Source organism: Diceros bicornis, chromosome 9 (assembly GCF_020826845.1).
Source record: "Diceros bicornis minor isolate mBicDic1 chromosome 9, mDicBic1.mat.cur, whole genome shotgun sequence".
NCBI lineage: Eukaryota > Metazoa > Chordata > Mammalia > Perissodactyla > Rhinocerotidae > Diceros > Diceros bicornis.
Window position 1 is genome coordinate 13,412,264 of NC_080748.1, and position 16,420 is coordinate 13,428,683.

The window sequence follows — 16,420 nt, forward strand, 5'->3', positions numbered from 1 at the left end:
GAAAAACCCTGTCTTTATCAGCTCATTAACCTAAAGCAGAGTATTTTTAAAGGGAATAACCTTGCCAGCCCTTTTTAAATGGTGTTGCTAAGATGTATTATTGGAAACCAGTATATATAAAACAAAATCTTAAATCTTAAGTGAAAGCCATTTAACTAATATTTAAAACCTCTGCAATTATTAGTTTATTAGTATCATCCAGGACTCAGATGTTCAGTATTCCTCCTGAAGTTACATAAACAAATGCAAATGGAAAGAATCCAAGTCAAAATTATATAACAAAACAGCACTCCATCACAAAAGCGTGTAAAATTACAAGAACGCTATTTTAATACACTGGCACTTGAAGAGAACGATAATCCCAAAAACCACAAAAATTGCCAAATTGTTCCCTAAACTGCTAAGCAGATAAACATATGATCCTAATGAATGAGTCTGGGTTTTGTAAAGAAAAATCAAATCCAAATAAACTGGATAATTCATACTGACAGTGTGTCTTCTTTCCTCATGTCTATTCAGTTTATAAAGGGGCAAACCATAATATAGGAAAATATACCTGATTTAAAATGTGGCATATAATTTTACAAGTTGGCCCAATTAATTAAAAATACCTTTAATGGACAGTCTCAAGTTTCCTAAGCAATCCATATTTAGATAAATAGAAGACATTTACACCAAGTACTTTTTTTCCCCAGAGCCTTTGCTGGGACTAATGTCAACAAAAAAATTATGGCAGTCTTGTATTTTAAGCTCACGCTTTTGGGGACACATTCTCAGGTCTTCTTTAACGTGGGAACTGCAAATATAACGGCCATTACATGGTAATGGGAGTTAAAGAACACAAAGTCCTCATGTAAAGATTAGAACATCCTTTTCTATTAGTCCTTCAAGGACAGACTTTCAAAATGTTGGGTTCTGATAATCCCATGCTGTGAGTAGACTGGTTCTTCTTCACTTTGTAAATGTAACTGGGCTATGTGAAATCTGATTCTCAACTCATCAAGATTTTGGAGTTTCAGTTATGGATGAAAACGGTCTCAATTCAACTTTTATTACCCTCATCATGAGTATGCAGGGTGTGCAGACAAAAGCTTTTTATCAGCTAACTGTATGAAAAGATAAACACTGTAATAATTCTTGTGATCCAAAATGGGTAAAAGCAAAAGACTAGCTTCCCCTCAAGAAGAAAAATTTCAGACCTATGAAAAGGACAACAATACTAATAAAAAAAAATTGTATTTACTTAGAAGCATTCAGAATGTCAACAAAACAGCTGCAACTTTTTTTTTGCAATTACAGAGTGGTATTCAGTTAACAGAACAACAATTATTTCGTATAAGCTGCATCAGAGACAACTGAAGATGAAAAAACTACCATCCCCATATATAACTAATTTGTGCTGTGCACCAACAAGAACCTGCTTTAAATTTCCATGCCAATTTACAACCCCCATACTGTACCAGGCAAGGTTAGTGGCTATTGAAAATACCACCAGGACAGGGCTATCTAAAGACACATTCGGTAGTGTGTTAACTATACAAAAAAAGACACTGTACAGTTTAAAAACAAATCTTACACAGCCTTACATTTCAATTTTTTTCTTTAAAAGGAGTGAGTTGTGTACAGGGGGGTTAAATGCTTTATAGACAAGAAAAAAAAACTGCGCTAGAACCAACTTATTCATCATCATCATCTTCTTCTTCATCTTCATCCTCTTCATCTTCCTCCTCCTCCTCATCCTCTTCATCTTCCTCATCTTCCTCCTCTTCCTTCTTTTTCTTGCTTTTTTCAGCCTTCACAACTCCCTTTTTTGCTGCATCAGGCTTTCCTTTAGCCCGGTATGCAGCAATATCCTTCCAAAATAAAGGCAGGAGGAAGTGGCAGGAAAGACAAAACAGTTAAGTAAGGTGAGAAATGAAAGTAACGCGGCAAAACTTTACGAAAAATCAAGAACCCAGCTGCGCTAAAATATCATATATCTGCAGACTCACCCCAACTCCACAAACAACCAGGACTTTGAAAAACGTATATAAAATACTATGAGATAACTGCAATTAATAATCCATAATTCATGGAATGACCTGGTCTAATATTTGCAATGTTATGCCTCACTGAAGTGTAATTATGTACCACATCCTAACTTTAGTTTATTAAAACTAGAATGTAGAGACTTTGATTAAAGGGTAGACACTGCCACCTTCTGAATGCAAAAAAGCATTCTACAGGTTTATATTGTCAGACCCTAATCCATAGTAGGAAATTTTGTCTTAAGGAAAAAAAAAAAGGAATTTGCCATTAAGCATGCGATTAAGAAATATCTACAAACAGATACATTTCTCGAGAATGAGAAAACTAAAATTTAACTTTATTTATTATTTCACTTCAAAGTATAGGAGGAGTCATAGCTTTTTCTTTATCACATTAACTTATTGGGCAGATCAACAGATTTATCACTTTCTAACTTAGTAAAGTTGGGTTTTTTTGGTTATCTAAGCAAGGGAACATAAATGTTTCAGGGTATATTTATGAAGGATATAGTCTATATTACTTTGTTCAGCCTGTTTTTATGTTGTGTGCCTAACCATTTAAAATAACTAATCATTTGACTCAAAGTAACTACCAAAATTTCTTAAATTTGGAGCTATTGAGGAATAACAAAAGCAGCTTAAATGTATGGCTTTTGCCTGAGTCAACATATAATTTATTTGATCTTCTATATTCTTTGAAAGATGGAGGACTTAAGACTATAGCCAATGACACACTGAAATGCAGCTGTTACACACTACAAACTGAATTACACCTCAACCTCTTAGAAACTCATTAAGAAAGCAGGAAATTAAGACGAGGTACCAAGTATAAGCATCTAACATCTGGCATACTCTATCATCATTACACCAAGCAAATCCACACTTCTTACCTTTTCGTATTTCTCCTTCAGCTTAGCAGCCTTCTTTTCATAAGGCTGCTTGTCATCTGCAGCAGTGTTATTCCACATCTCTCCCAGTTTCTTTGCAACATCACCAATGGATAGGCCAGGATGCTCTCCTTTGATTTTTGGACGATACTCAGAACAAAACAAGAAAAAGGCCGAACTAAAAAGAGAAATTTAATTTTAGAATTTTAAGTTAACTATCAAATGGGTACTGTATGGCTACAGAAAAGCTACTTCTAATTTCTACCATGCATTGGACAGGGTGCAAATATTATAATATGCTAAATAGCCTTCATAACCAAAGCTTAATTTACAATCATTTAACTTATACTATTAGTTGAACACATACTATTGACTAAGTTAGAGCTCCAAAAAAATATTCCGCAAATGAAATATTTTAGATAGATGTTTCTCAAGAAATAAAAGAATCAAAATTACATTTTGGAGATATATTGGGTGAAAGAGGCAAGCTGTCTAGTTCAAATGTTATAGCTAACACACCCATCCAACAGGAATTTTACTTACAATACTTAAATATACTTAAATATATGAGCCACTATTAGCTAAGGAACTTGGATTGTACACTCCAGATCCACAAGGCGGCTTGCTAAATTTGATTCTACTGCAAAACACTTCTTAAAAATAAAATTAGGCAAGATACTTACGGAGGCCTCTTAGGTGCATTGGGATCCTTGAACTTCTTTTTTGTTTCCCCTTTAGGAGGGATATAAGTTTTCATTTCTCTTTCATAACGGGCCTTGTCCGCCTTTGCCATGTCTTCAAATTTTCCTTTCTCTTTAGCAGACATGGTCTACAAAAGAATTATTTGTAAACTTGTTGATAACAAAATTCTAATAAACTGTCTTCAAAAGTATTAACACGAATAAAACCAGCGTCCTTTGCTATTTAGTAGCCTGTTCTATCACCACCACTCACATTATGCAAATGACACCTAGGCTTTTAAAAACTTCTAATCTGGACTTAACTCTTATTACCTCCTTAGTGTTTTATGTCCTCTTACCTTCCACCTCTCTGAGCACTTCTTAGAAAACTCTGAGAAGTTGACTGAAGCATCTGGGTGCTTCTTCTTGTGCTCCTCCCGGCAAGTTTGCACAAAGAATGCATATGATGACATTTTGCCTCTTGGCTTCTTAGGATCTCCTTTGCCCATGTTTAATTATTTTTCTAAAAAAAAAAACAAAAAAAAAGTGTTTGACGTCAGCAATGAAATCATGGCATTTAAGAGCACTTTAACTTCTTAGGGAGTGAATGAAAACCAAGGTACTGGTTACTTAACACAGTAGTGACATTAACCTTCCATAATACCAAACGAGAAAATGGCAGTAATAGCCAATTCCTAGAAGAGACTAAGCCAAGCAAAAGACGGTCCTTCAGTGTGATCTCAATAAAATGTAGACACAATGGTATCCTCATACAGTATTTGTTATTTGCCTGCCTGTATCTGTTCCGAACGAATACCTAACCGATCGTTTAAAAAATTTTTTAACGTACAAAACCATTTTTAATCAACAAAACCGAAGGTGAGAAAATGAATGCTGCCGATTCGTGGATCTGCACCACACAAGGAATAAACAGGTAAGAGCCAAAGGGAGCAGCCCTTTCCAAATTATGGGCCTGGATCACCGTTCATCTAAAGTTTTCCCGACCATGACTTGAACAAGACTCGCTGCGTACAAGTCGGCTGGGCGGAGGGAGGGCGGGAGGCGAGCGCTCGGGCCCAGGCTGGGGGTGGCGGCGGTATCTGTGCGGCTGCCACCGCGAGGCAGCTCCGCTTCCTATCGGTTTGGCCCCGAGATGTATTTCGGTTCTGACTAAACACGTCCGGTCTGAAGTTTCTTCGAGTAAACAAGGATGAGGGACAAAAGCCACTCCTGCTCGTTGTCCTGGTGCCCCCCCCACGCCAGGAGAGTCTTTTTTTTAATCCGTGAAAGTTGGGGCGCCGCGCGGGGCGGGCTCCCGGCCTTCGGGCCCCACGACCCTTCCCGCCGCCCGGCGCCCACCCCCAGAACTTCGGCGCGGCGGGGCGGGCGGGCCGAGGGGCGCGGGCCGCGGCGCGGCCTCCAGGCCCGGCTAGCCGCCGGGGCCGCCACGTGCGCCCGCCCGCCCCGCGCAGGCCGCGGGCCGCCCCCATTTTGTCAGGCGCGGCGAGGAGCGGCCCCGCTCGAAATGGGGGCTGGCTCCGCCCGCGGCCGCCGGGCCGGCGCACGGAATGGCCGCTGCGCGTCTTCCCCGCCTGCGCCGCCGCCGCCGCGAGGGCGAGCGCGAGCGAGAATATGGCTCCTTCCCTTTGTGTGTGTGTGTGTGTGTGTGTGTGTGTGTGCGTGTGCGCGAGTGAGTGGAGCGAGTGTGGAGTGCAGCGGGCGGGGTGCGCGCCGCGCTCTGGCGCACACACTCGGCCATGACGGCCGGGGGGAGGGGCGGGGGGCGCGGGCCGGACCCTCCCCCTCCCCCTCCCGGCGCGGGGGAGGGGGCGCCCCGGGAGGCCGCGGCCGCCGCTCCCCGTCTCCCTCCGCGCGCCCGGCCGCCCCCGCACGGAGGACGCGGGGCTGTGAAAAGAGAGAGGAAAAAAAAAGTTGCCTCGGAACTGCTGCGCCCAGCTCCCCCGCCCGCTCCCGCCCGCCTTGTTTTCTCTCCAGCCAGCAGCGCCGGCCGAGTCAGCCATGTTCCAGCGAGCGCAGCGGCGCCGCTCCCCCCGCGCCGGGCCGCCGCCGCCGCCGCCGCGCCCGGGCTCGGGCCGGCGGGCCCGGCCCCGCGCCGCCGCCCCCGGCCCACCGCGCCGCCGCCCGCAGCGCCCGCCCGCCCGCCGCCCGCGCCCGCCGCCGGCGTCCGGGCTCTGCGGCGGCCAATGCAGCCCGTGGAAGCGCCGCCGCCGCCGCCTGCCCGCCCGTCGCCGCCGGCCCCGCCGCCCCCCGCGCACGCCGGCCGCCCGAACGCTCGGCCCGGGGGCCGAAAACACGTTAAAAATTTTTTTTAATTAAAAAAAATTTTTTTTGCGCCAGTCAGCGCAGACGCCGCCGGGGGTGGAAACTCGCGGGGCTCGGGGTTCGCAGCGCCTCGGGCAGCCCGTGGGCCGGGGTTCCGGAGCGGGGCAGGGCTCCCGGCGCCCGAGAAGAGGCTCGCTCCGTGCGCAGTTCCCCCTACGGTCCCCCCTCATTTGCCTTTGTGTGGATCCTGACCCGCCGGCTCCCGGCCGCGGGGATCCGGCTCTCGCGCGGGGCGGGGAGCTGCCGGAGGCGCTCTCCCCGCCGCGGCGCTGCCCCACACTCACCCTCAGCGAAGCACAGAGTCGCCCAGTGCCCGTCCGGCTCTCACTTGCCCCGGCGCTGTCTCTATGGAGCTCAATGTACTGCAATGGCTGTGAGAGCGGGAGCCAGACGCAGCCTCCTCACTCTCTCCGCTCTGTAACATTACTCTCCAGCCAGCGCGGCTCCTATTGGCTACCGCCAACTCACGGGGCTCGCTCATTGGCCCGATACCTCCCATTGTCCTGACCAGAGCCCGTTTGCTATTGGCTGTCTCCGGGGACACGTCATCAAGGATTGAAACAGCGCGCAAATCTGAATGTGTGTGTATGCCGGGCAAAGAGGCTGAGGCGGGAGAGGCAGAGGCAGAGGCAGCAGCTGCTACGGCAAAGCAGAGCTCTATGGTGTATGTGTGCATGTGTCTAACCCAAGCCAGCCCCACACCGGAGCGGCCGCCGGAGCGAAAAGGGCCTGACTTTTCCACAAGTGTCTCCAACTCCTCAGGCAAAAGAGACACCCACAGGCCTCCCCCCCCCCTTCTTACCCCAAACTCAATTCCAAAGCCGTTGAGATAAGAGGCCCCAGACTTTTAACAGACCTTCAAAAGTGAGAGCGACGGTATGAGATCACGTCCCCCGAAAACTGGGGGTTCTGCTAGTGCAGAGTAGCGAAGACAGCCAAGATTCGAGCCCCTCAACAGCATATGGTTGCAGTACATTTTAGACCTCTGGAAAGGCAGGGCTTTTTCTATAAGAAAGTGACATGATCCAGTCAGCCGGTTTTAAAATACCCCTTTTCTGGGCTCAGAAGCTGGAACGTCAGGCTTGCTGAGCAGCTGAAATCTTGACTCACTGAACAGGCATTCAGTTTCACCCTTTTTCTTGTTTTGATCGAGTTTCACAGCATGTCTAGAACTTTTAATTTAAATACAAAGCACTGTCTTAACTTCGTGGAAATCAAATAATTATTCCATGTAATTAAAGCACAGCTACTTCGGTTTGATATGGGGTACTCTAGCAGGAAATGTTGTGAGGGCCTGCTAGAATTAGCAAATTCATTAGAGACCACATTTTTAACTGTTTGGCTATTTTATTTGACTTGGTGTGGATTACTGTTATAATCAAACGAATCCTTGTGATGCTATCTTTCCCTCCCATCACACCACTTAGTGCATCCATGTAACTGCTCTAGGATTACAGGAGTTGCAGGTATATTGTTACCCGGAGGATTAGATGGAGGCAGAGAGTGCATATGCCCAAATCCACAGGCTGTGGTTTCTTTAACTCACCAAGCTGGCTGGTGTTAATAGGCATACTTATTATGTCTGTAAAGAAAATATGCTAGGTATAATGGCCAGTTCTGAAGCCTAAACAGTTATATCGGTCCTTTACGAAACTATTATCTATTCCATAGCCTGAGCAGACCACACCCCTATTCAGTTATAACAGACTTCCCCTTTTTTCACTGTCTAATGGTATGTTTATACACTTCTAAATCCACCAGCCAATGTCTCCAAATGTAGCAGATCAAAGTTAAAATAAATCACTTTATTATGTTAATTTTATTGCTTATATCCTCTTTAAGCATCCATAACCAAATGTATTTGCTCAAATTTATTAAGCTATTTGAGAATAGGCTTAGATAACCTTTTCTGACCTAGGATTTTAATGTTTATTCCTTTTTTTAAAATACGTAATTGGTCTCAGGGATTACAGTCTCAGTGAATGAACAATACATGACACATACACATGAAAAAGACTATAATATTAAAGAATATATAAACTAGCATAATACACACTCATTGCTTAAAAAGTAAATATCTAAAGTGAACTTATATTATGTTCACACATATTTACTCTTCTCTACTCCCCTCTACTAATCAATCAAATTTTATGCTTTATTCAAATCTAGACATTTATTTCATTCCTGTTTTATCTTCTCAATGCCTTATATTACAAGATATTCATGAGAATGATGACACTTTAAGTGGCATCCATGATATCACAATTTGGCTATTATTTGAAGTTGGCACTATCAATATTTTCCAGGAGCAGTATTGGATTTGCACTGGCCCAATCACACACTTTTACCAGTTGTCTGTAATAGCTTACTCCTGCCAGGGGAAGTTTATGGTCACAGAACAACATGAGCGAACTGGGTTTCTATTTCAGCAGGATGGTACGGTGAGTAATAGGCACTGGATTTAAATAGACCTGGGTTCAAATCCCAGCTCTGCTACTGACTAGCTGTCTGATCTCAGGCAAATTTTTTAACCTCTCTGTGCTTCAATTCTCTCAACTATGAAATGCAAGCTATGAGAAGGTTGTTATCAAGATTAAACTTTCTTTGAAGGTTTAAAATTATGTTATGCAGATCCCTTCAAACCTATGACTTAGAAAGCCTCAAGTGCAGTTAACCTTGAGTCTTTCTTCATATTTTAATTTTATATGAGGGCAGTGGTTGCAAATCTAATTAAGCTTTTTTTTTTTTTTTAAATCCTAGCCTCAAACAGCACTAATCTTCATCCAGTCTAGTGATGGTGCTTTTATTTATTCCTAAGTGTCACAGGGGCCATGTCAGAAACACTAGTATAAAAACTCCATTTATAGGCACAACAGTTCTCATATTTGTTTTTCCGTGATATAGACAGGGAGGGACACAAAATAAACCCGACCACTTCCAGCTCTAATCCTGCAACCTTGGTGTTCACTTACTTATGATATTCAACCTTTTCCTTCTTCAACATGGATCATTGGCCACAAATTGTCATATATTTTAGAGTTATTGTTTTTTATCCCAAATTACAAAGTTATCTAACTCAAAAAGACTGAGCACTCTCTCCCATGCCCAATTTAGCCAACTGAATTACAGATCTTCATTAATATATAGTTTATTTAATATTAATATATTTTATTATATTTATTAATATAGTTTATGCATGAAGCATGCCTCGATCCCCTCTACAATAGGTAAAGTGCCTCTCTTCTGCAATCCCATAATATTCTGTACATTAATTACTGTGATCATATTTGTAATTATCCAGTTATGTGTCTGCTTGTCCCACTGCACTGCACCCTTAAAGGCAAGGACCCTATCTTATCTTTGTATCCCAAGCACCTAGCAGGGTGCCTGGCATATAGCACGCACTAAATAAAGTTTGTTGAATAAATGAATTAATAGCTGAAAGAGTACTTACTGCAAATTATTGTTTTAATCTTCCTCTTCCATCTTTGGAGATAAGCATTTGGGTTTTTCTAAATCAGAAGGCAGGAAAATAGAATAATAAGTAATAAGCAAATATTAGAATACTAAGATTGAGGATAGATGCCAATTGCACCTCATTCTTAAAACTTAAAAAGAGGATGACAGAGTTGGGGGGCTGGAAGGGAGCTCAAATGTGGACAAACACATACAGTTTTAGTATTTACCAGTTCCCAACTAGGCCAAGGCTATTCCTTGTTGGATACAGTGAACTATGGCAAGCTGAATAAAAATTTATTACAGAAAACTGCAAGAATGTCTGCCCAAAGGTTGCTTTCAATGGGCTTTTGAAACTTAACTCTAATGTAATAAAAAAAAAAAAAAAGTACACAACACAGACAGGGGGCTACAAGACTTTGACTGGCTGAAGGATATTGATTCCTCCCCAATGCAATGAATCCTTAAGTCAAGCTATGTGAATTCTCTCATTGTCTCCTTTTCGAAAAGGGACAATTTCTGAAAAGGAGTAGAAACAGTAAACCAAAATGTCTCAGGAGGTCAACCATACTGAGGATCATGCATACTTAAAACCTTTTCTTTTTTTGAGGGTGCTGAAAACAAAGGAGAGAGGAATTCAGGAAAAGAAAAGAGTAAAGGTTTGTGAACTCTGGACTACAAGCTAGGACACTGAGATCCAACCCCCAATCCACCACACATGGACCTCTGGTAGCCATTGAGGTCTGTGCTCAGTTTCCCCAACTCTACTTAGGGCTAGTGATAGCTTATCTAACTTGAAAAGATGTTCCAGGACTAAACGGATAGGCACAAAGAAAGACCAGAGGTTGAGGGCAGAGAGGTGGCGATATATTTGTCACTGTGTGGAGAAGGGGAACCTTGTCCTGAGCTGCTTAAGTACTTTCTGCCTCAGCCTGAGTTTTCTGTCTGAAGGTGGCTTACAGGTGGGGAAATCAGTGGCTTCAGCTGTGGGCAGCATTGATGGCTGAGGCAGAGAAAATGGTACCAAAGCTAATTTATACCAATAATATCTCTAGAATTGCAATATTTCACTGGTGAATAAGGAAGAAATATCATACTTGTCCTTAAGAAGATGCCTATTCTCTGGTTAGTCAAAGAATGGTACACATGAAGAGGGAAAAACTCATCAGCAAAAGTTTCTACAAAACAATGATCTAAATTCAAAAAAGATCACTTTTAGGTCTTGATCTCAAGAACCTCATCAACAGACCAAATTCAGCTGCCCTATTAAAAGTGCCATAAACCTGGGCCGGCCCCGTGGCTTAGTGGTTAAGTGCGCGCGCTCCGCTGCTGGCGGCCAGGGTTCGGATCCCGGGCGCGTACCGACGCACCGCTTCTCCGGCCATGCTGAGGCTGCGTCCCACATACAGCAACTAGAAGGATGTGCAACTATGACATACAACTATCTACTGGGGCTTTGGGGGAAAAACAAATAAATAAAATAAAAAAAAAAAAGTGCCATAAACCTTAAGAAGAAATGTCTTAGCACACTTACAAGGATGGCTATAATAAAAAAGACAGACAACAGCAAGTATGAGTGAGGATGTGGAGAAACTGGAACCCTCATATGCTGTTGGTGGAAACATAAAACGGTGTGGCCACTTTGGAAAACAGTCTGGCAGTTCCTCCAAAGGTTAAACATTGAGTTACCATATGACCCAGCAATTCCACTTGTAGGTATGTGCCCAAGAGAAACAAAACCATGTCCACACAAAAACTTGTACATGAATGTTCATAGCAGCATTATTTGTAATAGTCAAAAAGTGGAAACAACTCAAATATCTGTCAGCTGATGACTGGATAAATAAAATGTGGTATATCCATACAATTGAATACTATTTGGCAATAGAGAGAAATGAAGTACTGATTCATGCTACAACATGGATGAACCTTGAAAACATTATGCTAAGTGAAAGAAGTCAATCACAAAAGGCCACATATTTTATGATTCCATTTATATGAAATGTCCAGAATAGGAAAATTTATCAAGATGGAAAGTAGATTAGTGGTTGCCAGGGGCTGGGGGTTGGAGGGAAGCAGAGTGATTGCAAGCGGGTATGGGGTCTCTTTTAGGAGGATGAAAATGTTCTAAAACTAAATTATAGTAATGGTTGCACAACCCTGTGACTATACCAAGAACCATTCAATTGTATGTATATGAATTATATCTCAATAAAGCTGTTTTTTAAAAAAGGAATAAATGTTTTATGAGTGGTTTTGGTTAATCAAACAAATGTAGAAAGGGAGGACAGAACACTTGCCAATTTTGCCCAATACTTTCCTGCTGCCATGGTGTTTAACACTTTGTGAAAAAGATGGCCCTTCTCTTTGTTAGGTGAAAATTTCGTCTATTGTTGGAGTTACAGATTCTGTGCTTCAAGTATATTTTTGCTACAAAATAATGCTAAAAGAGCACTTTATAAGGGTACCTTAGGGGGTTTTTCTTGAGAGCCTGGGGTGACTGTAATCAATCAGCTGAGCCATGAAGGGTTAGGTCAGATAGTGCAAACTGGCAGGCCTCTGGCCTTATCTGATTCACAGATGTTTCATTCAGCCAACATAGTATCTTAAAAAGTTGGAAATTTTCACATTAAAAAATCCAGATATTTGGCTTCTTTTAAAAAATCAGAGCTCTGATAAGCTTGGATCCACATTTCAGCAGGGTGATGATCCTGTGAATAGTTGTTGCCTCCCTCAAAGGGAGTGTGTGTCCCACAGTCCCCATCAGTCCCCAAGCATTCCACCTGACTTCCCACCCAATCGTGTTACCTGCCAGGCCCCTGTAGACATCTGAAGTTTGCAAGTCTGAGTTGGGTCTTTAGTATTTCATGTGACTACAACTGAACTTTTCTTGATCAGAGATTCCTTTCATAGGAAACACTTACTATCATCACACAGAACATAGAGCGGGAAATTCAGAACTAGAGGAGTCCCTCAGGTGAGAAACAACCATTTTTGGTGATATCATAGGTAGCGTGTACTCTTGAAATGAGGAATACAGAATGTGTTACAGCCCAGACAAAAGACTAGAAAATAAGATTTATTCATCATGTGTCTCTCAGATGTTGAGCACTATACATAGATTATTTCATTTAATCCTCGCAGTGATCCTACAGGCCAGGATGCTTATATCTCTTTGACAAATAATGCTAAGGAGGCTCAGAGAGATCCCTTAAGTTGTCCAAGGTAACACAGCTAGTAAGAGAGCAACAATATTGAGCTACTTCTGACTCCAAAGCTAAAGTTTTCTCTACTAAGCCACATGACCTTCCAGTTTAAAAAATGGTCACATTTTCCCACCTAAGTCTACTTCATATACTCATGGGAATCCTGACATGAGTTTACAGCATTGGCTTTCAAGGTTTTTAAATAGGACCCGTACATTTTGCATAAATAAAATTTGAAAAAAGTTTCAGGAAACAATACTTACTATTATTGTGATGAAGTTTGATTTTTTTTCCTTAAAATTTTAAATTAACTTCCCAACCCACCAATGGACCCTGCAGTTTGCAAAACACTGCATGAGAGCTAGAGTAAAGCAGCCCCATTTCCTGTCGAGGGTACCGTCAGCCCTAACTGACAGGTGCCGCAGGCTGACTGAAGGTGATTGAAGAGAGGAGTAGGCCAGGAGAGATGTCCAGCATCCAGGACTTGCAGCCAGAGCTCCCCAGCACACCGAATGGGGCTGGTGCCAAGACTGTGGGACTGTCCCAAGTCCACAGAAGGGCCCTGGAGACACGAAACAAGAGTGTCTTGCTCTGCCAGGGAGACCCAAGACAAAAATGGGCACTCCAGGCCAGAGACCTCCAGGAAATGCAAAGATGATGGCTGCAAATCCCCGAGGCCTAGGAGAGAAATCCTAGCAGGCCTGATAAATATCTTCCTCAGCCGGGTGAGGTTCCCCACCTTGGATTTGCTTCTAACAAAAGTCAGAGGCCAGAAGCCCAGGAGTCTGTCTGCCAGTTGGGAGCTGGCCTGTTTGGGAAGACCGCCTTACCTCCCAAGGTACCAGGCCTTTTTGTCAAAAAATCATTGAGCATCCAAAATGGTCTGTGGGGTTAAACAGAAGGTGACTGCCAACTCATATTTGTTGTTCATGAAGGTGTTAAAAAAAAAAAATCAACAACAAAAAACTTGTATGCTTTTTCCGAAAGGTTGCTGTCGATCCTTGTTCTAAGGTTTCCTTTTGACTTCCAAGAATGGAAATAAGGAAGTAGGAAGGAGATAGCATGTTTTAGTATATTCTAACATATAGGTAATACCAGCAAATTGATATTCACATTCAGAAACAGAACTCTGCCTTGGAAACATTCATGGCATTTGACCACTGATTTTGATTCTAGGAAATATTTAGGAAATAATTAGAAATAAGTAAAAAGCACAAAGGTATGGATAAGAATATTAATTGCAGCATTATCTATAATGTGGAAACAATCTAGAAGTCCAATGAGAGGGGCTTGGTTAAATAAATTTTGGTCCATTGTGATGGATTACTATTATGCCACTATCAAATTGTTATAAATATTACATTTAATGCCATGTAAAAATATTCATAATATCTTATCATGAGAAGAACTATTTTCAGAAAGACCCTTGGTTTGAAAAAAAGTGTATATTTGAATCCAAAAAAGACTGGAAAAATGTACTAAAAAATGTTTATAGTGTTTAATTCTGGTGAAAGGTAATCTTTGTTTTCTCCTTATACTCTTCAGTATTTCCCAAGTTTTCTACAATTTATATTATGTCTATAATTGGAAACAAAAACTCCAATTTTTTTTTTTTTTGGTAAGATTAGCCCTGAGCTAACATCTGTTGGCAATCCTCCTCTTTTTGCTGAGGAAGATTGGCTCTGGGCCAACATCCATGCCCATTTTCCTCTGCTTCACATGTGGGAAGCCTGCAATGGCATGGCTTGATAAGCAGTGCGTATGTCTGCACCTGGGACCTGAACCTGCGACCCAGACCAGTGGAGTGCAAGAACTTAACCACTATGCCACCAGGCTGGCCCCCAAAACTCCAATTTTTCAAGAGAAGAAATTTACTAACAGAAAACTCACAGATTCAGATATTTTTAAAAATTCAGACCTCATTACTCTAGAAACTCTTCCCTGTAAGGAAAGATACAATAAATATAAAAATCATGCACATTTATCAGAGCCCTACAGTAAAGGTGTCTCCGATGATATCAAAAGGTGACCACCTTGATAACACAAATCAGAATCAGGTAACTGTTGGAAAGAAAAGTGTCAGTGTCTACCTGAGAGAACTTTTCACCTCTCATCACTGCGGATATGTCTTCTTTAATAGCTCTTCCTTCTTTCCCGATAATTCGCTCCTGAGTGATCTTCTCTCTGCTTCTCCTGTCTCTTAGAGACCTGGGTGACCGACTCCACGGGAGTTTGAGTTTTTAACCTCCGTTTCCATGTAAATGGTCCTAAGTTTCCCTTTCAGCGTTAGGCTCCATACTGGACCCACTACTACCAGTTTCTCAAGTTCACCGGTTTGCTCCCTAAGCCACACCTCTTCCTGATTTCCCTACACGGGGACTTGACACACTGGCTCCAATTCTAGGAGGCTGTGATTCCCCCTTCTTCTTCTTCCCTCACATCAAATTCTATAAAATCTATGTCACAATACTTTTGAATCATTTCCTTTTTCTCATTTCTATTTCCACCAACTCTAGTTCTGGCATTTATTATTTTGTGGTTAAGAATGGAGGCTTCGGAACCAGACACCTCTAGTTTAAAATCCTGGGCTTGGCGCTAACTAGCTGCGTCACCTTGGGCAAAGTGAATTAACCTCTCTGAGCCTCAGCTACTTCTGTAAAATGAGAATACCCTGTATAAGGGGGAGTTGTGAGTCTAAATTAGCTCATATACATAAAAGAGCTGAGCCTAGTATGTAAATTGCTTAGAACATTGTAAATGATCAACAGATGCTGGCTGTTTATTTTAGATTATTTAAAAAACTGGTATTATTAATATTTTCCTAATGCATAAAACTCCACTGCTTAAAAACTTTCCATTTAATTACAACATTTTCTTTCAAATTAACTACAAAATCCTCACCTGGCCTTCAGGGCCTTCCCTAATAAGGCAATTTTCTCTCTTGCTTTCTCTCCCTCTGCCCTCCTAATTTCCAATCAAACTGGACCTTGTACTTTCCTACCTTCCAGCTTCTGGTCACGCTGTTTCTTCTGCTTCTAGTGTCCTTCCCCCACCTCTGCTACTAAAATGCACTTGTGCTTGAAAATCTTCCCACTGTTCATAATTTTCAGCTTTGATGAGCTTTCATTTTGAACTCTGTCACTTTTGGTTGTAACTTTCTAAAAGCTTTTATAGTGTTATAAATATAACAATATATTATTATCGATTTTATAGTATAATTGTATATATATATATAACTGTATAATATAATTGTATATATAAATATATTACAGATTATGTAGTCTTACTCATCTTTGTCTCTCTAGCACTCTTGGCCCATCACAGGGACTCCACAAACGTCAGCTCAGTGTAAAGGTGATGTTCGATTGTCTGTCCACACTGATCACACTGCTGATACTCAGTTTTAATAAACTACGTCTAGAATTCTCTTCCCTTCACAGATGAAATTATATTCTAGCATGCTTACTTTAGGGACATGGAGGAAAACGTATTGTCATATTGTAATTTTTGTGGTCAAAATCAAAATCAAGTTGATATTGGCAACTTCGTGTGGTTCAATTCTATTTAGGTTGGCCCCTATCCTGATGATTTTGGGCAATGTTTTTATGAACTGCTGTTTTACCAGATTTTCTTTTTTGCTTTGTACTGTGTGAGGTGTTGTTATAGTTCATAAGCTTAAACATATTTATATTTTTAAGTTTAACATAAACATATTTATATTTTAATTCACATATCTTATTAAAAATCTTTGGGGCTGCCCCGGTGGTGTAGTGGTTAAGTGCACGCGTTCTGCTTCGGCAGCCCGGGGTTCGCAGGTTTGG

General features: G+C 41.9%; 1 protein-coding gene and 1 long non-coding RNA gene across 2 annotated transcripts in view; both read right to left on the bottom strand.

Annotated features, from left to right (window-relative positions):
• Nucleotides 1-1,217: 1,217 nt before the first annotated feature.
• HMGB1 (high mobility group box 1) lies at nucleotides 1,218-6,342 on the bottom strand. Its single transcript, XM_058547953.1, has 5 exons — nucleotides 6,222-6,342; nucleotides 3,954-4,117; nucleotides 3,598-3,743; nucleotides 2,918-3,092; nucleotides 1,218-1,853 (listed from the first exon to the last, which is right to left on the bottom strand). The coding sequence occupies exons 2-5, from the start codon at nucleotides 4,101-4,103 to the stop codon at nucleotides 1,677-1,679; spliced, it is 648 nt and encodes a 215-aa protein (XP_058403936.1). The 5' UTR covers nucleotides 4,104-4,117; nucleotides 6,222-6,342; the 3' UTR covers nucleotides 1,218-1,676.
• Nucleotides 6,343-9,391: 3,049 nt separating this feature from the next.
• The window catches only part of LOC131410115 (uncharacterized), a 108,043-nt gene continuing 101,014 nt past the window's right edge, over nucleotides 9,392-16,420 (bottom strand). Inside the window, exon 2 of the long non-coding RNA XR_009221162.1 lies at nucleotides 9,392-9,449. This is a non-coding gene — a long non-coding RNA (uncharacterized LOC131410115). The remainder of the gene's footprint in view (nucleotides 9,450-16,420) is intronic.

Coding starts and splice junctions, on each gene's coding strand:
- HMGB1 (XM_058547953.1), bottom strand. CDS start 4,103: ATGGGCAAAGGAGATCCTAAGAAGCCAAGAGGCAAAATGTCATCATAT. Junction 3,093..3,597: donor AATGCACCTAAGAGGCCTCC/GTAAGTATCTTG, acceptor TTCTCTTTTTAG/TTCGGCCTTTTTCTTGTTTT. Junction 1,854..2,917: donor TGAAGGAGAAATACGAAAAG/GTAAGAAGTGTG, acceptor TTATTTTGGAAG/GATATTGCTGCATACCGGGC.